General features: G+C 39.1%; 2 protein-coding genes across 2 annotated transcripts in view; one reads left to right on the top strand and one right to left on the bottom strand.

The window, feature by feature from the left end:
- The window catches only part of LOC109923101 (dual specificity protein phosphatase 16), a 67,758-nt gene extending 49,901 nt beyond the window's left edge, over positions 1–17,857 (top strand). The window contains exons 3-6 of the mRNA XM_048607898.1: positions 3,630–3,793; positions 4,103–4,262; positions 9,209–9,332; positions 15,407–17,857. Coding sequence (XP_048463855.1) covers positions 3,630–3,793; positions 4,103–4,262; positions 9,209–9,332; positions 15,407–16,613 — 1,655 coding nt within the window. The 3' untranslated portion in view covers positions 16,614–17,857. The remainder of the gene's footprint in view (positions 1–3,629; positions 3,794–4,102; positions 4,263–9,208; positions 9,333–15,406) is intronic.
- The window catches only part of borcs5 (BLOC-1 related complex subunit 5), a 41,603-nt gene continuing 27,772 nt past the window's right edge, over positions 12,483–26,313 (bottom strand). Inside the window, exons 3-4 of the mRNA XM_048607897.1 lie at positions 18,830–20,376; positions 12,483–17,956 (exon numbers count right to left, since the gene is read on the bottom strand). Of these exons, the coding sequence (XP_048463854.1) occupies positions 20,143–20,376 (234 nt within the window). The 3' untranslated portion in view covers positions 12,483–17,956; positions 18,830–20,142. The remainder of the gene's footprint in view (positions 17,957–18,829; positions 20,377–26,313) is intronic.

Raw genomic sequence — 26,313 nt, 5'->3', positions numbered from 1 at the left:
GGTAAACTGGCATGGCACTGGGTTGCATGTGTGGTGTGAGATTTGGCCAGCAGCAGAGTGCTGAATTGATTTGTGCAATTGTGAGCAGTTGTGGATGCCAGAAGCTGTCAGCCTGATGATAACTCTGGTTCTTGGGCAGCTCTACAGCTGGTGTGTGAACGATTCAAAGGCAAAGGTCTCCAGACTGAAAGATACAGGGTTTGTGTCTACGTCTGCAGCAATGTAACTCAAGCCTGGAGATAGTCAATTAATCTTGCCCATCCTTTGCCTTTAACCAGTAACTAAGAGATTTTATAATTACAGTACCAATTGCCCGGTACCTCCAGCGAAGAAGTGAAAGCTTCCACTTGGAGAAAAGAAGTTCATGGGAAGCAAAAGGAATATCTCATCAAATGCTGTGGACTAATGCTTTTAAATGATTTCCTCAGAATTATTTCCTCCACCCGTAACACCAATTTTTTTTCTATTAATTCTTAGAACATGGGTTGTTATTTCATATTATTGTTCGTCTGTGTCCAGAACCTGAGTCCGTCAGACAGGTTAATTGGGAGCTCTGCATACTTTAATTAAACTATTAACATTTATGGTGACTCTAGGAGCCGTGAGTCTCAAGAATCAGTGTACTTTTCCAATTGAGTCACAACATATCACAAAATTTCTTCCCTCCAATCTTCATCTCCGGGGCTTGGTGATTAGTGGCAAATGATACCTCATTGTTCTTGATCTGTCTCTAGTCTTTGACGTGACTGCATTCTCCTTCAACATCTCACCGGGTTCCATTTTAATCTACCTAATTATAACCAGAGTATTATTTGCAATGGTTTCTCTTCCTGCTTCCCATGTTCCCCACAGGTCTGTCGTTGAACATTTCAGCAATATCAGCTGAAGGCACAGTCAGTTTTCACATGACACTAAACAAACCTAGATCTAATTGCCACCACCTCTTTTGACTCATTCTGTGTTGCTAAGTTAGCAAACAGCTTGACCGTCATCCAGTACTGAAATCTTCTTCAAATTCCTAAGGTGTGAATGTGATTTTCAAGAAGGCCGTTAGGTAATAGGAACTATATTAATTGGTAGAAAATTGAGACATGTGTCCTGTCAAATTTGATTACAATCCTTAAAAATTCTAAAGTGAAAGCAATGATAAACATGTACCACTATACAATTGGTGTATTTTGTGAAAGGTGAGCAACTGTTTATGGGATATTGCAGCCAGTGCTAAACTGCTTGTGTTACTGATCTTTTCAACATGTATAAAGCAAGATGGAAGTTCAGAAATTGGAAAAAATGTGTATTAACATAATTCTGTTCACATTCAGGATAGTGATTGAGAAAATGTAGTTAGTGCCAGGTTTCTAAGTAAATGCTAGCAGGACAGGAATAAATACTTCACTTTCTAAAAATTGCTTCTTTTAGTTTTAATTAATGTAGAATTAGTACTTCCGAGGCTCTTACAAGACTTTTCATATATCTGTGCCTTGTGCTGTTCAATAATCCAAGGTATCAGTTAAGCTTATTTTTATTTGTAATTGTGCTGAACTGGCCTTAATTTCCTGATAACATTGTTTAGACCATGTAATTTTACAGGGAGTGAGATTAATGAACATCAGGGTGGATGAAGGGATCACAATAGCGGTCTTGAAATGGAAACAATCTTCTACAATTCTACTGTGGTAATTGGGACAGTTACTATTAATTGAGTGGTAACCTTAACCATTGTGCCTTGATTGCTTCGTGAGTGCATTTCATAAGACCCTGAGCACAAGGAAAACTAGCCACTGTTTCAAATCCCAGAGCGCTGTAATTTTGAATAATGTCATCCATGGGAAAGGTTGAGTACTGGTTGGGCCTAACAAATAATGATTTGTGCCTTAATATAGTGTGTATTGCGAATGGAGAGATGCTGGTGATATACCATTAATAAGTTTCACAAAGCATTGACAGCACCTTTTGACAGCCAGTGGCACACTTTGCTCTGTGTCAACAAATAGAAAGAAAGCTATAAACATCAGCAGCAACCTGTCAATTGAAGAACAGCCTCCTGCTGTACTGCTTCTCAAAGATATCCAATAAGTTCTGTTAACTTTTGCACTAGGTTTAGTCTTATTAAAGCAAAACCCTCTTTCACCGTCTATCTTCCAACAGACTTATCTACTTATCTTGGGTAATGAGGCTATAATTCCATCCGAAGCAATGAAACAAAAATAGAGCCTAGGGTAGTAAGCTGAGAGATTTCATAAGACAAAGGGTAAAACCCCATTGGGAATCCACTGAATAGAACCGCATACTGACCTCTCTCTTTTAAATAGTCCTTTCTGTCTGTCTGCTAAGAGTCAGACAGGTAGTATCCCAGTTGTATTAGGTGGATTTGCCACTGGGTGGGGCAGTTAAAATCGTATTGACATCCTTCTGTATTATAGGACCTCAGTTTGCGTGAATTCAGGAATTTTTGACCACAATTAAATGGGCAGTTAAATAGGCAGCCAGAATAATTACAATAGGTTAAGGTGCAGGAAGGTCAAATCATTCATTTTATTGACTTATGAATTGCCACTTTTCCACAACATTATGCTTCTTTTTCAAGCAATAACTGAAAAAAAAATGTGAAATGGCATTCAGCACATGTACGAGATTTGACTGACAACCAAGAACAGTGACTATATTCCGAATGTAACCACTGGCTGTAAGGTGCTTTGAGATGTCTGGTGGTCATGAAAAATATGATATGAATGCAACTATTTTCTTTTTTAAACAAAATAGTTATACACCAATCATCATTTTAAAAGTTGTGACCATTAATTGTGCGTTTTTGGTTTTATCTCCTTGCCTTGTGCCATGAAATGAGTGAGCCATCAGATTCATTTTGGTATGACTTGCAATGGTGGCCAGGAGCCTATGTGGAAGAAGGTAGAGAATAGACAGAATAAGATAAGGATTGAGTCTGAGCCTAGAATACAAGACTCTCCTGGAATTATCATCTTTAATATAGGGAAATCAGCCAACAAATTTATTTCTTTTGCTTAAAAAGATAAAACTAATTATTGGCTGCATAAATTATCACTAAATTGCTCCAGTCAATACAGTTTGGAGCTGGAGGAACACAGCAGGTCAGACAGCATCAGAGGAGCAGGAGAGTCGACTCTCCTGCTCCTCTGATGCTGCTTGACATGCTGTGTTCCACCAGCTCCACACTATATTGACTCTGACTCCAGCATCTGCAGTTTTTGCTATCACTAAATTGCTCCATGCACTTTGGCAACTATAATCGGGAGATTTGGGAACTGGAATTTAGCCCATCATCTACAATAGGCAGAAGGCACTGCACAGGGTGAGTGAATAGAAGGTGAAAAAAACAACCCTAGTCTTTGTACTGTATAGGGACTAGTTGTTGGGTTTGTTTTGGTGAACTTTGTGAATAGCCGAAAAGAATAAAGCAGTATTAATCACTGAACATGCTTGATACAGGTAATAAGCAAAACAGAAGGGAGAGAAAGTACTGTTCCTTACCCCTTTGTGTTTTGTGTATGGTTTTGGAAAGAGTTGATCATTCCCTTTGTCAGTTTTAAAATTGCTAGCGTTTTCAGTTGTACTCTGATCATTTTATCTGTTTTTGATGTTTTCTATAGGTGGATTTGTTACATTTTCATCTAGCTTCTCAGGCCTCTGTGAAGGAAAATCTGCTGTAGTACCAACAAGCATTTCACAGCCATGCTTACCTGTCACCAACACTGGCCCAACTCGCATTCTTCCTCACCTTTACCTTGGTTGCCAACGAGATGTATTGAACAAGGTAACGAGTGTGGCTGCTAGTGTACACAAACCTTTGATTTTATTAAGTAATTGACTTATTAAAAAGTGATGTTTTATCACTTGTGTATTTGTGCCATGAAATTTATCACAAAAAGGAAATAAATGGAGCAAGAACGATTCAAAGCACACCCACTTTCAGGAAGTTAAAATGGGGCTCATGGTGTTTCGAAATAAGACAATACAGATCACAATTAGAGTTAAACCAAACAAAGCTCCAGTTTGAGATAATCATATAATTTGAACTGCATTTAATAATATTTGCGTTTTTTCTGTTTTGCTTCAAATATAGGAGCTAATGCAACAGATTGATATTGGCTATGTACTCAATGCAAGTAACACATGCCCAAAACCTGACTTTATCCCAGAGAGTCACTTTCTACGCGTTCCAGTCAATGACAGCTTTTGTGAGAAGATATTGCCTTGGCTTGACAAATCAGTAGAATTTATAGGTCAGTCGGAATTTTTTTTTCCCTTGTTTCTTAAATAAATTGTAATACATTCTTTGTGATAATTTTCTTCATGCCTTGTGACTCTTTGAGGCTTCCCGATTATAATTGTCCTTTAGCCGGGAAGGAGATGGACATGTGAGAAGAGCTTGGGTGCATTTCCCTGTTGAGACAGCTCCCCTCCCCATGAAATGTTTTTTTTCTATTTGACACAACTTCATGAAACTGAGAGTAGGATCTCTGAGAAATCGCAGATGTAAATCTACATTAGATCATTAGAATGGAAACAGTAAAATCTGTTATTTTGATATTCGGGTCTAATTTTTTCTCAAAAAAAAACACACTAGCTTACAAATTAGAAGATGAAGTAGTGCTTTAGAGAGGGGCTGAATAGGTGGAGAATTTTTTCCTCTGGAGCCTCGGACGCTGAGGGGTCACCTTTATAGAGGTTTATAAAATCGTGAGGGGCATAGATAAGGTGAATGGTCAAGGTCTTTTCCCCAGGCTAGGGGAGTCCAAAGGGAGCATAGGTTTAAAGAGAGGGGTAAAACATTTAAAATGGACCTGAGTGGCAGCTTTTTCATCCACACGGTGATGCCTGTATGGAACAAGCTGCCAAAGGAAGTGGTGGAGGCAGGTACAATTATGTCATTTAAAGGGTATCTGGATGGGTACATGAATAGAAAGAGTTTAGAGGGATGTGGGTCAAATGCTGTCAAATGCGACTTGATCGGTTTAGGATATCTGGTCAGCCTGGACGAGTTGGAACAAAGGGTCTGTTTCCGTGCTGTATATCTCTATGACTAAGTAGACCATTCAACTCCTTGAGCTGGCTCTGCCGTTCAATGACATTGTGGTTGCTCTTTAGTGTTTCAGGTTCCACATTCCCCTCTCTCCCTAATAAGTTTTGATTCCCTTGGCCAACAAGAATCTTATCTCCTCCACTTTTAAAAATATTCAATAACCTTGCCTTCATTGCTTTGAGACAGAGTGTTCAAGATCACAGAATCCTCTGAGGAGAACTAAAATGGTTGTGTAGAGCTGGTTGCTGTAAATTTCTTCTGGAATTTTCTTTGTTTGATGATTGGTCTGACTGATGGTTAGCACTGTCACAAAGCAGAAATAAGTGTATTACCCAATGATCCATTTTGTAGGTAAGTTTAATTTTCTTTCATCTCTTATTATCCAAGCATTGTCAGCTATTTAACTGAATGTTTGTGGTTCATTCAGTCTGCTTGATATCATCAGTGAAGGAGGAGAACTTATCATCCAGTAGTCACTAAATTCAGCAAGTTCATTATGTACTCAACCTACCGGCTACTGTTCCCCAAGTTTTCTTTCAGTCCATAATAGATCTGGGATTGGCAAAGATGGATTGCAGGAGGATTAAGCCACAAGTCATAGAGATATACAGCATGGAAACAGACCCTTCGGTCCAACTCGTCCATGCAGACCAGATTTCCTAAGTAAATCTAGTCCCATTTGCCATGCATTTGGCCCATATCCCTCTAAACCCTTCCTATTCATATACCCATCCAGATGCCTTTTAAATGTTATAATTGTACCAGTTTGCACCACTTCCTCTGGCAGCTCATTCCATACACTCATCACCACTGCATGAAAATGTTGCCCCTTAGGTCCCTTTTAAATCTTCCCCCCTCACTTTAAACCTATGCCCTCTAGTTTTGGATTCTCCCACCCTGGGGAAAAGAGCATTGTCGATTTACCCTATCCATGCCCCTCATGATTTTATAAACCGCTATAAACCCCTCAAACTCCAATGCTTCAGGGAAAATAGCCCTAGCCTATTCAGCCTCTCTCTATAGTTCAAACCCTCCAACCCTAACAACATCCTTCCTCTTGCAGGGAGACCAGAATTGCATGCAGTATTCCAATAGTGGCCTAACCAATGTCCTGTACAGCTGCAACATGACCTCCCAATTCCTATACTCAATGTACTGACCAATAAAGGGAAGCATACCAAACACCACCTTCACTATCCTATCTACCTAGGACTCCACTTTCAAGGAACTATGAACCTGCACTCCAAGGTCTTTTTGTTTAATAACACTCCCAAGACCTTACCATTAAATGTATAAGTCCTGGTCTGATTTTGCCTTTCCAAAATGCAGCACCTCACATTTATCTAAATTAAGCTCCATCTGCCACTCCTCAGCCCACTGGCCCATCTGATCAAGATCCCATTATACTCCGAGGTAACCTTCTTTGCTGTCCACTACACCTCCAATTTTAATGTCATCTGCAAACTTACTAACCATACCTCCTTTGTTCACATCCAAATCATTTATATAAATGACAAAAAGCAGTGAACCCAGCACCGATCCTTATGGCACACTGTTGGTCACAGGCCTCCAATCTGAAAAGCAACCCTCCACCACCAGCCTCTGTCTTCTACCTTCAAGTGATCTAACCTTTCTAACCAGTCTACCATGGTGAACCTTGTCAAATGCCTTACTGAAGTACATGTAGTTCACATCCACCTCTTTGCCCTCATCAATCCTCTTCAAAAGACTTAATGAAATTAGTGAGCCACGATTTCCCATGCACAAAGCCATGTTGACTACCTCTATTCAGCCCTTGCTTTTCCAAATACATGTAAGTCCTGTCCCTCTGGATTCCTTCCAAGAATGTGCCCACAACCGATGTCAGACTCGCTGCTCTATAGATCCCTGGCTTTTCCTTACCACCTTTCTTAAATAGTGGCACCATGTTAACCAACCTCTGGCACCTCAACTTTCACTACCGATGATACAAATATCTTAGCAAGGGGCCCAGCAATCACTTTCTTAGCTTCCCACCAAGTTCTAGGGTACACCTGATCAGGTTCTAGGGATTTATTCACCTTATGTGTTTTAAGCCATCCAGGACCACCTCATCTATAATATGGATATTTTTCAAGATATTGCTATTTATTTCACCATGTTCTATACCTTCCATATCCTTCTCAGTAAACACTGATGCAAAATACTTGTTTAATATCTTCCCCCATCACCTGCGTTTCCACACATAGGTGGCCTTGCTGATCTTTAAGGGGCCCTATTCTCTCCCTAGTTACCTTTTTGTCCTTAAGCCCTTTCGATTCTCCTTAACCCTTTTTGCCCTCCTGATTTCCCTCATGCTCCTACTGCCTTTATACTCTTGTAGGGATTCACTCGATCTCTGCTGCCTGTATCTGACATGTGCTTCCTTCTTTTTCTTGACCAAAACCTCTATTTCTCTAGTCATCCACCCCCTATCAACTTTTGAAAGTTCTTGCCTAATACCGTCAAATTTGACCTTCCTTCAATTTAGAACATTAACTTTTAGATCTGATCTATCCTTTTCCATCACTATTTTAAAACTAATAGAATTAAGGTCATTGGCCGCAAAGTGCTCCGCCACTAACATCTCCGTCACCTGCCCTGCCTTATTTCCCAAGAGCAGATCAAGTTTTGCACCTTCTCTAGTAGGTACATCCACATACAGAATCGGAAAATTTTCTTGTACACTTAACAAATTCCTCTTCATCCATGCCCTTAACACTGTGGCAGTCCCAGTCTATGATTGAAAATTTAAAATCCCCTACCAAAGCTACCTTGTTATTCTTACAGATAACTGAGATCTCCTTACAAATTTGTTTCTCAATTTCCTGCTGTTTTGGGGGTCTATAGTACAATCTCAATAAGGTGATCGTCTTTCTTATTTCTCAGTTCCAACCAAATAACTTCCCTGGACGTATTCCCAGGAATACGCTCCCTAAGTACAGCCATAATGTTATTCCCTAATCAAAAATGCCACTCCCCCTCCTCTCTTGCCCCCCCTTTCTATCCTTATAGCATCTGTGCCCTGGAACATTAAGCTGCCAGTCCTGTCCATCCGTGATGCAACATTCTCTGTAATTGCCATGATATCCCAGTCCTATGTTCTAACCATGCCAAAAGTTCATCTGCCTTATCTGTTAGGCTTCTTGCATTGAAATAAATGCAGTTGAAGTTATCAGCCTTACCTTGTTCTTTGCTTTGTTCTTGCCTGCCTTGACTGTGTGACTTTCTCCTTTTCCCAATTGTATCAGTCTCAGACTGATCTCTTTCCTCACTATATCCTTTAGGTCACCATCCCCCTGTCCTCACTAGTTTAAATCCTCCCCAGCAGCTCTAGCAAATCTCCCTGCCTGTATATTAGTCTCCTTCCAATTCAAGTACAATCCATCCTTCTAATACAGGTCATTTCTACCCCAGAAGAGATTCCAGTGATCAAAAATTGTGAATCCTTCTCCCCTGCACCAGCTTCTCAGCCACTCATTCATCTTCTCTAACCCCCATTCCTACCTTCACTAGCTCATGGCACTGGGAGTAATCCAGATATTACCATCCTCGAGGACCCAAACCTGTGTGGGAGAGCTCATAGAAGGGAGCAGCTAAGTAGCTTTATAAAGTGTAACCATACTCTTTTTTTTAATATAAATTTTCAATAGGGAGTAGAGTGATTATATGTTTTGAGATCTGTCTCTTGATTAAACTTGAAAAATATAAAACATAGGTGCTAATTTAGCCTGGAGCAGTGTTTTTTTTTTAAAAGAGCAGCGACTGTGCTATTTTCTGGTCTGTAGATTGTTAGGGTGCAAAGATGGCTTTTAGCAGAGTGATGTGCTCTTCCTGTTGGATGTGGAAGATTACAGAGAGTTTCCATGTTACTGAGTAAATTAACAACAAAAGTTTGGGGCGGCACCTAGATATACACGTGAGCATCGTCTAACAAATTAGGAGTTATATGAACAGAGTCGCAGCAATGTGAACAAAATATTACTTTATAAATTAACAGTACAGTTCCGACTAATCTTCCAGAGCACGGTGTTGTAATGTTGTAGATTATAAACTGTATCTAAATTTACTTTTCAAAAAAAAAAAGAACATTGCTAAAGTTCCATCTTCATTTCATTTCATTTCTAGAGAAAGCAAAGGCATCAAATGGATGCGTGTTGGTGCACTGTTTGGCTGGAATTTCCCGTTCTGCCACCATTGCCATAGCTTACATAATGAAGAGAATGGATATGTCACTAGATGAAGCTTACAGGTAAGAAGTAGGATGTTATCAGTTTAGTAGTTTGTGCAGAGATTTTGTTACTGACTCATAAGGGGAATTAAAGTAGCAGAATGTAGATGTAGTAATAAATTTAAAGACATGGAGATACATAAATTATTGAAATAGTCACTAATTAACCCATAATCTAATCCTTCAAAATATTTGGTAGGTGGCAGCAATTTGGTTTGTGGCTCTGCCATTCATAATAGAGGGCTGTTGGTAGAATCATGCACTGAGCAGTTCAACTTTATCTCTTGCCATTGCTGGACTTAGCCATAACTGAGGATAGGGCTGTCCATATGGTTTTGGGACAAGAAATCTTCAAGGCAAACAATGGAAGGGTGTTGGATTTCAGATGATAAATATGATTCAATAAGACTATCATAGTAGACTTCTGATTTGAACACCTAGCAAAAAGGGGCAAATATTTGAGTCACTTGGCTGGAATTGTGAGTCTCGATTTGATGCCTGGGTTATGTCCATGTGTTTATCAAACACTAATTTAATGCTGCTACTCTTATAACAGCTATTTTATAATGATGATTATAAAATCATGGAATTTTATGGAATTCCATGGATGATTTTCCAGGCTTCTTAAAAAGCCATTTGACTGGCCAAACAGGCTGTTATGTCTGGACTACAATACACGGGAATATATGGACAGGGAGTCTTTCACAAGTGAACATGACGGCCTTTGACACTAAGCTGAACAGATTTGAGGCAATGAGCTTTTGGCAAGTTGGCAATATTCCAACCCATAAAAGCAGAGATGTATTTACATGGTTTGCTTCAGACTATGGCCACATCTCAGAGGTGCAGGTTCAGAACAGGGTTGGTGAAACCAGTATTGGACGGAATAAAAAGGGAAGTCTAGGGGATTGAGAACAAGGATCCAGAGAAAGGAATGAGGGGGCATGCTCTCAAAAAGACAGATAATTTGCTGACCATAGCACTTGTTAAAGCAGGAACCTTTTCAAAGGGACGAGTGGAAAACTTGATGTTGTTGTCAGGTATTAGGGGGATGGCTAGCATCCTTTGAAAATAGGACTAAGATTGATTTATTGTCTGCCTCGTGCTGATGCAAGGACCATGTTGAAGGGTATTAGAGAGGGAAGGAGTGTTTTCAATTGTAGTTGTCTATATTGGAACCTAAACATGAAACAACAGGCAAGAGAGAGTTTTTGAGTACTAGGAACATTTTTAAAAAGACTTTGAGGGTTATCATCTTTGGATTATTATGATCCATTTGTAAATTAGCATGAAGGTAAGTAGATTAGAGGTTAAAAAATGGCTGAAGGAGTGGTATCAAAGAGGGACTTCATGTGACAATAGCTAGTACAAGTATAGAGTTAAGAAAAGTATGCACTTTAGGAAAGGCAGTCATAAAGACTTAATAAATAGGAGGGCAGGCTCACAAGTTGTGAAGGGGAGTTCAAATCCTGCCATTGAATTTGAAATCAATGCAAATCTGGAATTAAGAGTGTAATGATGATCATAAGTCCATAGTTTGCCAGAAAAAAAAATCTGATTCACTAATGTCCTTTAGGGAAGGAAATTGTCATCCTTACCTGGTCTGGCCTATATATGACTCCAGACCCACAATGCGGTTGGCTCTTTACTGCCCACTGGGCAATTAGGGATGGACAGTAAATGCTGGCCTAGCCAACAACATCCTCATCCCATGGAATGAATCTTTAAAAGTCTTTGTTTTTGAACTATTAAAGCAATAAATAATCAGAACTGGAATAAACAGGTACCAGAAACAACACTGGCAGAATAAAGAAAGAAAATACTTTAAGACTGTAATGGGAATTGTGTATAATAAGCTCCTGTGTAGCAGCTGTGAAATATTGGAATGTATTTATAGCTAGAGATTGGACAACATATGCAGCCAGAGTCATTTTTAAGATAAATATCTTAGTTGTGCTTGATAATTTTGGAACAATGTATCCTAAACAAAGGGAGCAGCATATTAAATAAAATAATGAGCCAAATTAGAGACAATAAGGACTGCAGATGCTGGAAGCCAGAGTCTATAGATGTGAGGCTGGAAAATCACAGCAGGTCGGACAGCATCAGAGGAGCAGGTAAGGCAACGTTTTGAGCTGAAACCCTTTGTCAGGATTGGGAGGGGTGCCCAGAAATAAAGAGGGATGGATGCTGGTAGGGGGTATTGTGATTGGTCCCTGGGAAGGGTAGAGCAGATAGGTTAGTAGGAAGATGGACAGGTTAGGTCAGGTCAGGTCAGGAAGGTGAGGGGGAGGAAGAGGGCTGGACATGGGATGAGGCTGGGGTTAGAAGGATTTTGAAGTTGGTGAAGACAATGTTGAGGTTATTGGGTTGTAAGCTCCCAAGGCGAAATACCACTTAGTATTCCTCCAGTTTACGTTTGGCCTCACTCTGACAGTGGAGGCCGCCAAGAATGGACATGTCACCAGTGGAGTGGGAGGGGAAATTTAAAATGGATGGCCACCAGAAGATCAGGTGGGTTGATGCGTGCAGAATGCAGATGCTCCACTTTCTGGTCCCTGAGCCTGTGTTTGGTTTCCCTGATTATAGAGGAAACTACATCAGGAGCAACACATGCAATAAATCAGGTTGGATGAAGTGTGGGTGAATCTCTGCCAGATCTGGAAGGATTATTTGGGGCTTCGGATGGAGGGGAGAGGGGAGGTGTAATAGCAGGTGTTGCATCTCTTGTGGTTGCTGGGAAAGGTACTGAGTGTGGTGGGGAATGTAGAGCTGACGACGGAGTCATGGAATGAACAGTCCCCACAGAAAGTGGACAGGGCTGGGGAGGGAAATACCTTTTTGGTGGTAGGGTCTGATTGTAGGTGGCAGAAATGTCAGAGGATGATGCGTTGTATTTGGAGTTTGGGGTAGTGCATGATCCAAGTTTATTTAACAGCCTCATTGTGTGAACACTTATCTAATCATTACTGTAACAACTATATTACAGTCATTGTTTTAGGAGATTGGTTTTGAAAGGAGAAACCTAAGACTTGAAATTTAGATACGGCTGACTTCCACCTGATGAAGAAGTAACTGTTTGTTTGCAATAATTTGGGTAAAATTGTAGGTGATCAGTGGATATGCTACAGTTCATCTACAGACAAATATGAAAAGGGTGAAAGGACAGTATTTCAAATTTCAAGATTTTTATTGTAACAAAACTTACTAAACAGATCACTTATACAATCAGACTAAGGGTAAAGTATGTCACATTAATACAATCCAAAATATGTCTCAATTTTAGACAATGCCTTGCTTCTGGCAAACGCGTAGCATTACAGAAACAGTCAATCTCAGAGCACCAGCATTTCTCCCTGTCATTACCAGAGGTCTGGAGTCCTTTGATAATCATTCCACTCAGCTAAGTTTTCTCATGTTGTATTACCCAATCGTAGTGTACTTTGTTGACTTTCCAGTACTTTCAAAAAATCCCGCTTGTCCACTGCAGTAGCTTCTTTGCTCAAACAGCTGCTGACCAGTTTCTATGAAATGTCCCGAAAAGGTGTTAAAACTGGCACCCATCGCTTGAATACATTATTGTTGAACATTTTCTCCCTAGAGCAACCAGATCACAAATACATCCATTTGAAAAAATGCTTATCATGATTTCATCTTTTTCTAAACATGGTTATGTAATAAAAGGCAAGGCAGAATCATCTTGTAAAGTTCAGGGTTTATGGCAGGGAGTGTTGAAAAAGGACTTGATGCAATACAGAACTGGCTTATATTCCCAAGTAAAAAGCTTGTCAAAAAAAAAACTATGGGTGACTAAAGTATTAAGGGCACCATAAAACAAAAGTACATACCAGAACTGAAGAGAAATAAATAGGATAGAATGGGCGAAGCAGATGAAATTTGCAAGGAAAACAAAAATCTTTTTCCTAATTGTTCTTCACCACCTCTTCTACAATGTAGATTCCTTAAAAACTAAATGAGGTTATAAATAGTGAAACTGAAATAAGGAAATGGCAGATATAGAAGAGATTAGCATCTTGGAAAACCTAAGAAAAGTAATAACAAGCATGCAGCAAAATTGTTGTAATGAAAAAAAAATGGCACTAAAAGTGTCCCATCTTCAGAATGGAATGTTTTACAATTCAGTTTCTCAGGAAGCAGGCTACATTCTATTTGCCCTCTGATCAGGAACTGCTCCTATATTTTAAGGAGGGGAAAATCAGGGCATAAATTTCCCCAGTGATTAAGGACAGAACAGCTGAACACCTTAAATTTTCAGCTGGCCGGTATGGATCTGCAAAAGGCGGGACACACCCAATGAAAATTGTTGAACATTTTCAAAATGTTCCTGTACAGGAGAATGTCGATGGCTGCTTTTTACACAGACTCCAAGAAAGACAAAGTCTTACAGAAACTTTAATCAAATATCAGCAAAAGCTGAAGCTCTCTGAATTGAGGACAAATTATGAACTGATCAGATTGAACAAACTAAGGATAATAAGCAGATACAGCAAGTCCTCACTGAAACTTGCAGTGCCCCTGAAATCTGCAACTTTAAGTACATCACATTTTTTTCCATTAAAACCCTTATCAGAACAAAATACATTTTACTTTGCAAGTTGAAATACTTTACATTTCTAAATTTCTACACTTTTTTGTTTTACACTGATTTCATTTAACGGCACCTCCTGCTTCCTGAAAGCTCCAGCTCTCCATCCCCAAGTCTTTCACTGTGTGTCTCTCTCTCTCTCTCTCACTGCTTACATCTCTTGAACCTATGTTCCCATTCAAGCTTTGGATCCAATTTGATCTGACCTAAAGGTGGAACTTGGTGGGTGGAGTGAACAGCGCAGAGCTGGGGCTGTCATCATTCATTTTTTAAAAGATGCTCCTGTTCACTACTTCTCTAGCCTGGAGACAAGTGGCAAGAGACAGCAGGAGTGGCTTTGATTGTCTTTATAAGACCTAAAAAGTGGAGATGAACTGAAAATGGTGGAGGTCCAAAGAATCTTACAAGACCATGTACGTGAATTATTAAATTGTGATGGATAATTATAAAGAATAATCAGTAAAACAAATGAAATTCTGACCTTTTATATATAGATATTAGATTAGAGAATCCTGTTGCTCGCACACCTCAGGAAGGACATATTGGTTCCAGAGGATATGCAGCAATAATTACCAATAAAATACTTAGGATACTGGTCTCTGGAATTAGTAAAATTAAGGAGAAATTGATTAAATTTGAGAATATCAAGGCAACTGGTAGAATAGAGACACTATGTCCACTGCTTGCAGGATCTAAAACTAGGTGACATAGCCTAAATGTTACAGTCACACCTTTCTCAAGCAAAGTTTGGAAATGCTTCTTTATCAAAAGAATTGCTGAAAGTTGGAACTCTTTTGGAAATAGCAGACAGTGCTGGGCTGACAAATCTATCAAAGGTATTAAAAGATAATAGAGCAAAGGAATATACAATAATGTATCCATTGATTCATTCAGTAGGCCTGCTGGTTAAAGTAACCTACTCCTAAATTACCATTATGAGTTTAACCACTCGGATACAATCGCACGTAGGCTAGGGTCTGTCATGTAAGCCGGTTCTCTTTCTTTGAAGGAAATTAGTGAGCCTGCTTGGTTTCCAACAGAATTACATTTGATTTGATAGTGTTTAGGGGCCATTACCATAAATACTCAGTTATTTTACACTTTTTTTTCTCTGGATCTACCAAAAACTGAATTATTGTTTTATAAATGGAGAAGGAATGTTATTCTTAAAGATGTTCTTCATATTTTATTTCTTATAAACACCATCAATAGTTCTGGGACTGTGGGGTGAAGACCCATTAAGCAGCTCCTATATTTCCTGCTCGAGCAAATCACAAAACTAATTTGAAGTGGTATCCTTCATCATGGCCAATAAGCTCATTTCTACATTGGCTATCAATAGTAAGGAAGGATTAATGCTCTATACAGTTTGACCAAAGTTTTAATTTTTTTCTGACCTAATAACCAAATTAACACAAGCCTATTTTTTTGGAAATAGTTCATGGTACCCCACATCTCAGTCACAAAGAAATTTGCTTTTGTTTTTAAGATTTGTCAAAGAGAAGAGACCAACCATCTCGCCTAACTTTAACTTCCTTGGCCAACTGCTGGATTTTGAGAAAAAGTTGAAAACTCAGACTGGACAAACAGGAACCATTACCAAACTAAAATTCCTGCAGTTAGAGCGAGCTGGGGAACAGAGAGTGACGCAGGAAAGTGGCCGCTTTGATACAGTAACAGAAAACCAAGCCTTTACATCCACTACCTCAGAGACTATGGATCAGAATCTGACTGCACCTATTACACCTTTATCTGCACTTATGGAATCCACTGTTGCCAGTCTGGAAGAAGAATGTTTTTTGGCTCAAGGACTCAATGGACTTAGCCTGTCCTTGGACAGGCTAGAGGACAACAATCGATTAAAACGCTCATTTTCTTTGGACATAAAGTCTGTTTCATATCCCACAAACAGTGGAGGTGCTAGTTCTACACCAATTGCTGCTTCTCCAGAAGACAGTTGTGATCCTTTGAAGGAATCAAATGCGGGTGAAACTGGTCGGTTCTGTTTTTTCTCATCTGCTCAGAAAGAAGTGGAGCAGCTTTCAGAACACACCACACCCATTGTGATGGAGGTAAATACAAAACAACCACAAACCATTTGGCAGCAAGGATCACCAAAAAGTGCAGCTATGTCTTCAGCGCAAACAGCAGCAAGCACAAATACAATGCCTAGAACACTCCTGTACCCGTTGCACAGAAGTGGAAGCATGGAGGATAACTACAGAACAAACTTTCTACTAGGTCTTTCTAGCAGCCAACAGCATTTGGCAACATCTGCAGCAGGAATGGGGCTCAAAGGATGGCATTCAGACATACTCTCACCTCAAACGTCAACTGCATCATTGGCTAATACCTGGTACTTCGCAACAGAAACACTGGCTGGGCAATCTCCTCGTTTCTTGTCAGGTTCTACTCTATTTGGAGGTACCACAGCCTATTCAGCATTTAGCTGTAGTCAGCTATCATCAGGCTGTGATCAGGCAGGGACAGTGCGTCGGCGTGAAAAACACTGTGACCGCCGAGATTCCAGACGCAGCTGGCATGAGGAAAGCCCTTATGAAAAACAATACAAACGCCGCAGCTGTCAAATGGAATTCGAAGAAGGCATGAATGAAAGTAGGTCCCGGGAGGACTTAGGAAAAATTGGAAGTCAGTCCAGCTTTTCTGGCAGCATGGAGATCATTGAAGTTTCCTGAAGAAATGCTAACATGTAGTCTGGTAATTTGACCAACTTATAATTCACATGTGCAGTTTTGAAGAAATTGTCTCTCACAGCTTCAGCCAGGGACTTCAAATAATTTAGAATATTGTTGTTCAAGTCCTACCAATCATGACTGTTCATCAATTAATTCAACATTAAGTATCTAATCAAGGCAATTATGCATAATTGTCAGGCTTGTGTATGCATTTGAAAAAATCCCAGTTAGCGTTATGTAATTGTCCAATAATGCACTTTGCCTCTGAAGACTGAGCCAAGTTCCATGGAGATTTTTTAAAAATTCCAGACAAGCTGGCAAAATCTGGATATCTGGTGTAATCATAGCTTATTTGATGCAAACTTTTTTGCATCTGTAAATAAATGGTGTAACTATCGTGATTTGAGTTTATGGATAGGTAATGTACCAGTGCTGCTTAGAGCAAATACCTCAGAATTTTAATGCTTATACTGTATGTAGGTATTCAGTAAATCAAATCTCAGGTCTTACTTGATACAGATGAGATTTCCAGTTTTTTTGGCTAGGTTTAAATTGCTAATGTGGACTGCTAATTAGCACTGAGAAAACATCTGTGTATACAAGGGCTGTGTAAACGAGGGCAGAATCAAAAACACAGGGGTATAAATGAAACAAAAATGTTGATGCTATGCAGAGTGCATGAGTTGCAGGTTAAAGCACACTTGTGTGGAGGTCCTGAGGTGGAGATATGCTGGAAACTTGTTCAGGATGGTACAACATGTCTGCGTGATGGAGCTGTTTTGTTCAAATGCGTAATGTATGAAGCGTTGATGGATAACTGACAAAGATGTTCTTCATGAGGTGAAATGATGAGCATATTTTGAAATAAAATCTGAGATGGTACCTGTTACATACAAGTGTAATTTAAACAAACATTGTGTCAAGTTCATAGCCTGCTTTAAGTGCCTGAAAGTAAATCCTACCTCATGCTCCCACAAAAGGAAACTACAGCGGATGTAGAAAATTGCCGGAAATATTGGAAGGTAACCAACCTAAAATAGTAACTTTTTTTTTTCCTCTCTCTCTGCAGATGCTAATGACCTAAGCATTTCTATGTTCTGTTCATGTTTTCAGGGTGACCTGAAAGTGCCGTACTCTGATCAGAGGGGAAAGGTGATATCTAATATCTGGCCTTCATCTTCTTGTACCACCATTGAGATGTACTGAAAGAGAGGTTAAAAAATAAACACCTACATTTTCACAAATTGCTCTTTCTCTTGTCATATGCAGATTGGCTGACTATGCATTTCCAGCATTATCTGGATTTATTTCAGAGAGCAAGTGAGTCCACTTTTTTGAGGATCCTAAAAATATAGCCAATTATTAATATTCTTCTAGGTGCCAGAAGTTCACTTTAAAACCAAGGGAATGTCCAGTTAAATCTTGAGAGGGTAACTTATTAAAATTGCCATAACAAGTTTCTTAAAATTCTTCAGAACACCATTTTGGCTTAATTTTACAAACTAGCTCCATAAAGAATGCAAATCAGTGTAACTAATTTATTTTCCAGTTTGTGATCTGTTTTAAAAAAACAAAGTGCCAGACTCATCTTTAAAACAAAAGTTCCAAAGCAGCACAACCCCCCTCTCCCCCACAAATGTCACAGTAAGTGTATCCAAGTGAATAGCTGAATCATGGGAATACCCAAGGTTTTGCATGTGGTATATGGTGAGCAGACTTCGAGCAATTTTGTTATGATTAGCTCATTGATTTGCACTCTCTTAAAAGAAGTGACACTGGGGAGAAAACATGCACCAGTTTTGTTTTAAAACTTAGAATATAAATACAAATGCACAAAATATACTGTACATAAAAATGAAAATACTTCTACATAGTAAAATATAAGCTATCAAAGCCAATAAAAGCATGGAAGTTAAGTTGTAACTTAACAAGTGAGCAATTTCCCTCCTCTTGTATGTTCAACTAGTCAAATATAATGTCTAAAGAGATTATGGATCTTGCAAGCTGAAATGAAACTCAACAGATCACCTAGTAAATTTGCAAATCCACAATATTGATGCATTTTTGTAGTAATTGCATTTCTTTTCCCTTTGCTTTTTAAATTCTTATTTGTAGATTACCCCTTTAGAGTTGTGTAGGAACAACATGACCCAGCACCAGCACCAAAGTTATGTTTCCCGTTACGTGTTCATTCAGTCAGAACTGAAAAATCTTACCTGTGAATCAATTTCTTTTTACTTGCCACCAACAGAAGAAAGTGTCCAATTTATGTTCTTTGTTGCTGATCATAGAACTAGAGGAACTAGTAGAGCTGATATTAAATATTAGTAATTAAATGCTTAGCTACATGCAATATTATCAATATTGTTTACAGTGCTGTGTAGCTTCATACACTTTGAGCCTGCTTATATTACCAGCTTTACTCAAACTTCAGGCTTCAAAAAAATAAAACCAACTTTAGTATGGAGCTTTCACAAAGTATGATAAATATTAGTTGCAGGTAACAAAAGTAACATTGAGATTGAATTTACAATTATAAAAAAGCCTTAAGAAAATTAAATTAATTTCTTAGTTCCATATGTTCCACCAACTATATTATGTACTGTACATTACATCATTGTGTTTAGTTATTTACAGGAGGGTTCAGGAGTCACATTTCAACATTATTAGACTATTTTACAAACCAGTAAATGACCTACTTTAAAGCAAAAAAGAGAGTAAATCGTCTCAAACCTTCTATATATGGGAGGACAATGATCCAATGTGACGTGACAACTGCATCACCAGCTATATGAAGATAACCTGGTCAGCCTGTTCAGGGATATTATTACACAGCTCTGGAGCAGATGGGACTTGAACCCAGGTCTTCTGGCTCAGAAGTAGGGACATTACCACAGTGCCACAGAGCCCTGACCAGCTGCATGATGGCTTGCAACCTACCATCCCTTGTGGACTATGACTAATTAATTATTCACTTCAAGTACCAAGGATGAACACACTTTCTACTAAGCATAACAGATATCTTTACAGATTAAAAAAAGAGAATCACCGCGTCATGGAGATGCTTCAAACATATACACAAGGCATATATCAGCCATCTAAGTATGCTACATGAGAAAAAACAAACAGTTTAATTAATAAGTGAAGTCTTCAAATCAAGGTCTGAATGCATGCAGAGGGATGGGATACTAATTCAAAATCTAGTAGTGGCTACCATGATGCTAACTGATTTGTAGTAGTGCAAATTGATGCAGATATTTGACCTCAAATCTCTGCAAATGACTTTAGCAGTCTCCTTAGTTAAGTAACTCGTTCCACCAAAACTGGATGAAAAGGTTCATAATGACATTAGCTGGTACATTGGATCCAAAGCATTTTGGAAGTGGGGCAGAAGAGCGCGTAACAACAAAATGCTCAGCATCCCCTGGAAATAGATGAAACTTCACTGACTTAATATCCAAACTGCAGATTTAGTGGTGATTGTATACATATCTAGTGAAGGATAAAAGGTTGAGTTTTAGCTTATAGTCTACTGGTACTTTACATCTTTGTCAGCTCTCATGCTGAAAGGTTCAAGTCTTTCATTCTCTGGCAATAAGTTATTAAGTTTCTCCATTAGTGGAATAGTTTGATCTATGCCCATCTGTATACGCCGGAGTATTGCAGACATCTCATTAACTTTCTGTATTTGTTCCGCATACTTGGCGTATCTCTTCTGTCTCTCTTGCATAACACTGTATAAGGCAACAACGGACAGATCCATCTGTAACAGAACAAAAATAATGACAAAATGGATAACTGTTAGAAATTACACTTGTAGGGAAACTGTTTAAGGTTTGCCTCAGCTGGTATATAATATTTTATTAACAAAGTATTCATGTTTACTGTACATATAGTTGTCTATAACACTGATCAAGTTCTGCCTCATTATTTAGGAATAAACTCAACACACAAAACCAACAATCTGATGTAATGCAAAGATTGTAAGGCATAAAACTGAAGAAAATATTTATCTAAAATTAAAGATCATCATCCACGTTTTATGTCACAACTGTGTTCAGATTTTTCTGGTCATAACACGTAGCGGAATACTTAATTACATTAATGGAAATGAATTTAACAGTGATTAGCTTTTAATTTCCTACTAGCCAAAATTCATAATGTCCAATATCTGACTACACCTCAATATTTTCTTTAAGCAAAGATTTCTTTTCCCCTTTGTTGTTTCATGGGATATGGGCATCACAGGCAAGGTCAGCATTTGTTGCCCATCAATATTTGAATGAGTAGTTTGGGCCATTTCAGAGGGCAGTTAACACTGATGTAGGTATAGAACCACATACAGAATGGAACAAATAAGGATGGCAGATTACCTGCCCTATAGGCTATTAGTCCTTAGTGAACTAGATGGTTTTCATTTAAAAAATGGTGATTAATGGTCATGGTCACCAACACTCATACTAGCTTTATATGCCAGATTTATTAATTGAATTTAAATCCACCTGCTGCCGTGGTAAAATTTGAATCCTTGTAATCCATTTCTAGTTCAGTGACCTGTCCATAAAATGTTGGAGTAGAAGTAGGCCATTCAGCCCATCAAGTCTGCTCTACCATTCAATAAGATCATGGTTGATCTGATAATCCTCATCTCCACTTTCCTACATTTTCCACAACTTTTGATTCCCTAACTAAAAATCTGTTACATCAGCCTTGAATATACTTTCTAACAGGATGCTGTCAAGGCTGAATTTCACAGACTGACTACCCTCAAAAAAAATCCTCATGTCTTAAATGGCTGACGGCTTATCCTAAGATTATGCACAGTGGTCCGAGATTCTATGATAAAGGAAAACAACTTCTCTGCATAAAACATAAAAGAACAGGAGTAAGCCATTCTGCCCCTTGAGGCTGTTCTGCCATTCAATAGGATCCGGCCTGATCCTACATTCCTCACGTCCACTTTCCTGCCTTTTCACCATTCCCGTACCGATCAAGAATCCATCTCAGCCGTAACTACAAACAAGGACCCTGCCCCACATCTCAGTGGAAAGGATTTCCAAAGACTCCCAACTATCTGGAAGAAGAAATTCCTCCTAACATCGGTCTTAAATTGGCTCCGCTTTATTCTGAGATTATGCCCTGTGATCCTAGACTCTCCCATGAGGAGAAATATCTTCTCAGCAATTACCCTGTCAAGCCTCTTAAGAATCCCATCTGTTTCAATGAGAGCACCTCACATTTGTCAAAACTCAAGTGAGTAGAGTCCCCATCGAGTCTTTGCTCATAAGACAATCTCTGCTTATGGGGGGGAGGCGGCGGGGTCATTCTCATGACCCTTCTCAGAACTGCCTCCAATGAAATGATATTTCCTTAAGTAAGGAGACCAAAACTGCTCTCAGTACTCCAGATGTGGTCTAACCAACACCTAGTACAGTTACAGTGAATTATACTCCAACCCCCTTGAAAATAAGGGCAATATTCCATTAGCCATCCTAACTACCTGCTGCACCGGTGTGCTAGGTTTCTGTCATTTGTGTACAAGTACCCCTCAAATCCCGGTGTTCCAGCATTCCGCAGTTTTACTCCATTTAAATAATATGGTTTTATTCTCCCTTTCAAAATTAACAACTTCACATTTGCCAACTTCTTGCCCACTGACTTATTATCAATATCTCTCTAAGCTGCCTTTCCAGCTAATTTAGTGTTGTCTGCAGATTTGGCTACGGTACGTTCACTTCCTTCTTCCAATACAGTCTGTTCTGCTATAACACAACTGATAAATAGGGGAACGCTGTTTCTAAAACATGAACTTGTGTTGGCTATAACGTGATTCCACTGGTGAGAATGTTGAAGAGCTGCTCGAGTCCCACTGCAAGGGCCTTTCTACAGCTGATCTACAACAACTTGTTGCTAAGGAGTAAGTGGAAGCTGACAATGAAGTAGTAGTAGTCCAGGATGCAGCACCACAACAGCTTTCCATTTCTGTTTTATCTTCTATCTGGAGAGAAATTGAGAAGCAGTTGCAGCTCTTTAGAGGATAACAATTACAATGCAGAATGTGGCAGGGTAGCAGTTCATGGAGTAAGATGTTATTTGGCACCCTATGAACAGCTTCTTCACGAAAGCAGAAAAAAGGGCAAAAGAGCAAAAACTGGATGACTTTTTAAGCCAACCCCAAAGAAACAGTCAGAAGACAATGAACCACAGCCATCCACTTCTGGATTAAATATTTTTTGCCCTAACCCTGCAACCACAGCTGCAGCTGGTGGTGGTGGTGGTGGTGGTGACGACAACGACCCTCAGCCCCTGCATTAACAACACAGTAACCTCAAAACCTCCTCCCCCATCAAGTCATCTTGACATTTTCTTCCTGATGTAAGGTGTTAAACTTACTTTCATTTCATTACTAGATTGAATAAATGTTTAATTCATAACTATGCTACCCATTGTGTTAGGCTTTTGAGTGATTTTTGAGCGATATTTTTTGGTGGTCTGTCCCAACCCCGCTTTTCCCGTAGGCTGTTATTTCTATAGCGCGACTTTCTATAATGCCATGTTGTGCAGGAACACAACTATTGCGTTATAGCAGAACCGACTGTATATAAACGGATATTGTAAATAGGTGTGGTCCCAGCACTGATCCTGTGGATCGCCAACCTGAAAATGAACCCCTTAGCCCAATCACCGTTTCCTGCCCATTAGCCAATTCTCTATCCATGCCATGTCTACATTCTCCACCAACTGCTCCCTAGCAAAATAGAGGTTAATTCCACAAGCAAGTTAAAGAACCAGCTTATTGCATTAGAGGCTCTCTCAAAAACATTTAACTTCACAAAGCACTGGTCTCATACCTAGTAATATTTCTCAATTTTATACATACCTTCTGATATGTAAATAATACTTTTCAAAAATCTAGTGTTGATCTACATCATTGACATCACCAATATAAATATTTCTGTCACACCGCTAGACAGTGCACTAATAAGAACTGTAATATTAAGTGATAACACTTACCTGTAACAAGTACCTAACATATAATTATGTATTTTATTTCTTCTCACAATTCAACTACAACTTGCATTTCACCAAAGCAAAATCAGATAAGTGATGATATAGATGGAGGGGGATATTAACAGGTATGTTTTAAAGGAAGAGACAGGTGGCAAGGTTTAGGCAGGGCACGTTAGAGTTTAGAACTTAGACAAGTTTAAGGTATGGTCACCAATGTTAAGACAAATGAACCAAAAGCCAGATTATCACAAGTTCTACATTATTTACTACTACATTAGCCCAGATCTTCCAGTTACTGCGTAGTTGAAGACTGAAGATATGACCCAAACAGTGTATCGGTATGCCATGAGTCCTGGTGCACTTAAGTTGTGGAAGTTTCCCCTGTTCACTAGGACCCTCCAAAATTGCTGACTTTGTGACAGTTAGATACTTTGGATATTTCCAGCTTGCTTACCTCGAAAGTTACCCAGGAAACACTGGACAAAAAAAGACCATTTAACCTAACCGACCTCCCTAAGCACCAACAGTCTCCTATTCACTCATACACTAAAACACTGAAAAACAGTGTAAATGCCCCAAAATCTTTCAGTGTGTTTGAATGCTAACTAGAATATGGCAGCTAGTGCTGCAAAGAGGGCACATGGCTTACCTGCCACCAATCAACACTGTGAGGATGCAGTTTGATGAACAATTCTGAGCCTGGCATTGGAAAATCCAGAAATGCAGCACTTGGTTGTGGCACAAAATTGGAGGAAATGAATGGCAATGCAACAGTGATTGCTACTACTCCAAAGATTTTGACCATCATTTGGGAGATTACCTTTAACGCATTATTCTTAATATACTCAAGGCCAACTGGCCGTGGAAAATGTCAGAACTAAAAGTGAACTTAGCAAATCATAAATGTAATTTATTTATAGGACGGAATAGGATGTGAAATATAGACATAACCATGAATTTAATGCACAAGGCTTAATTAATTACAGTATTATGGACTACAAACATTTTCTTTCCCCTCAAATAACACCCAACTTTAACCCAAACATGGTGAACACAGGAGTTAGCTTGTATGTGTGCCAACATAACAACATCATGTTCCAGTATCCAAGTCTGTTACAGTTTATTTCTAAACATAGGTTCTTGTTTACACAATTCTGTACTGGAATTACACAAATCATATGGGAATGTACTGAATGTTCTGACAAACAAATGCTGATGCTAACAGTCCTCCATTAACTCAATCACTTTATTAACTGAAGTGTTCACTTTCTCATATATAATAGAGTGGCAGGCAAACAAATTGTTTCACAGTATTGAAAACAATACTGCCTAGACAACTTGCTTTGTCTAACGTCCCACTTTTTCAGTCTGTAAGCAATGAGAGACATTGAATGTTTTGGACTTGCTGCCAGGTGGTAGCATGTTACAGATTTCTGGACTCAGGGTTCAACAATTTTGATCATAACCTCTGCATCTAATTTTTCAGACATAGCAGAATCATCAAGCAGCTATTCTTATTTAGAACTCTAGACTTTTTTTGTTTCTTTAATTATTCTATTACCATCTCATTTCATCTTAATTTAATCTCTCCTGCCATCCACTCAATGGCAGACCTTCATTCTTGTTCCTTCTCTGCCCACTCTGTATTTACTTAAATTTCTAATTATTCTCTAGTACTGCCAGTCTGGTTCACTGACCTGAAACATTTCATTTTAGATGCTGTCCAACTTGCAGAGTACTACCAGATATTTTGCTTTTATACCATGACAGCAATTGAGTTGAATACCGTAAATACGTTTAAGGAAAAGCTAGATAAGTACATGTGCAAGAAAATAACAGAAGAACATGTTGATAAGGTGAGATAGATAAGGTTGGAGGAAGCTGACCTGGAGGATAAATACTGGCATAGACCCTTTAGGCCAAAAGGCCTGTTTTTGTGCTATTCCTTCAAACACCAATATAGTCTTCATCATGGCCTACCAATTATACTTCAAAACAAAGGAAAAGAAATTCCCAAAAGATAATAATCAGCAAAATACAACATGCCAAAACTAAGTACAAGTCAGGCACTGACAAAATGCAATGTTAAAATACAAAAAATGAATGATAATCAGGGCACTACCTCTATACACATTCTGTTTGATGCACTGTTGCTTACAATTCAGGAACAGGAGCAAAGGGACAATTTACAGAATCAAGTTTACAGTTAGCAGTTTTTAATGTAGTCTCATTTTTCAATTGCTTTGCACCAAGTCCTGTGTTAAGGCTTTTATCACTTTCACCAAAGCAATCTACTTATTAAACTGGGAAGAGATTCCTGGAGTCAACATTGTGGTGAATCTTGTCAGCACAGCAGCAGGAGCAGAGCAGAGTGAACGTGGGGGTGAACGGGAACAGCGAAACTCCCAGGATAGCCTGAGAAGTCCAGATTGAGCTCAGTCGAAGCAGCGGTAGGAGTGGAGCAGAACTTTCACCAAATCCAGAGGCGGAACTCTGGAGGTGAAATCAGGCTTCAAAAAGTGCCACGGGGAAAGAGAAAGCAGTTCATTGGATAAGCAAGAGATAGTAGGAACTGCAGATGCTGGAGAATCCGAGACAACAAGGTGCAGGGCTGGATGAACACAGCAGGCCAAGCAGCATCATAGGAGCAGAAAGGCTGACGTTTCGGGCCTAGACCCTTCATCAGAAA

This window comes from Rhincodon typus, chromosome 18, assembly GCF_021869965.1.
Source record: "Rhincodon typus isolate 14 chromosome 18, sRhiTyp1.1, whole genome shotgun sequence".
Taxonomy (NCBI): Eukaryota; Metazoa; Chordata; class Chondrichthyes; order Orectolobiformes; family Rhincodontidae; genus Rhincodon; species Rhincodon typus.
The sequence above is the reverse complement of the archived record's forward strand: the minus strand, read 5'-3'. Positions and strand labels throughout refer to the sequence as shown.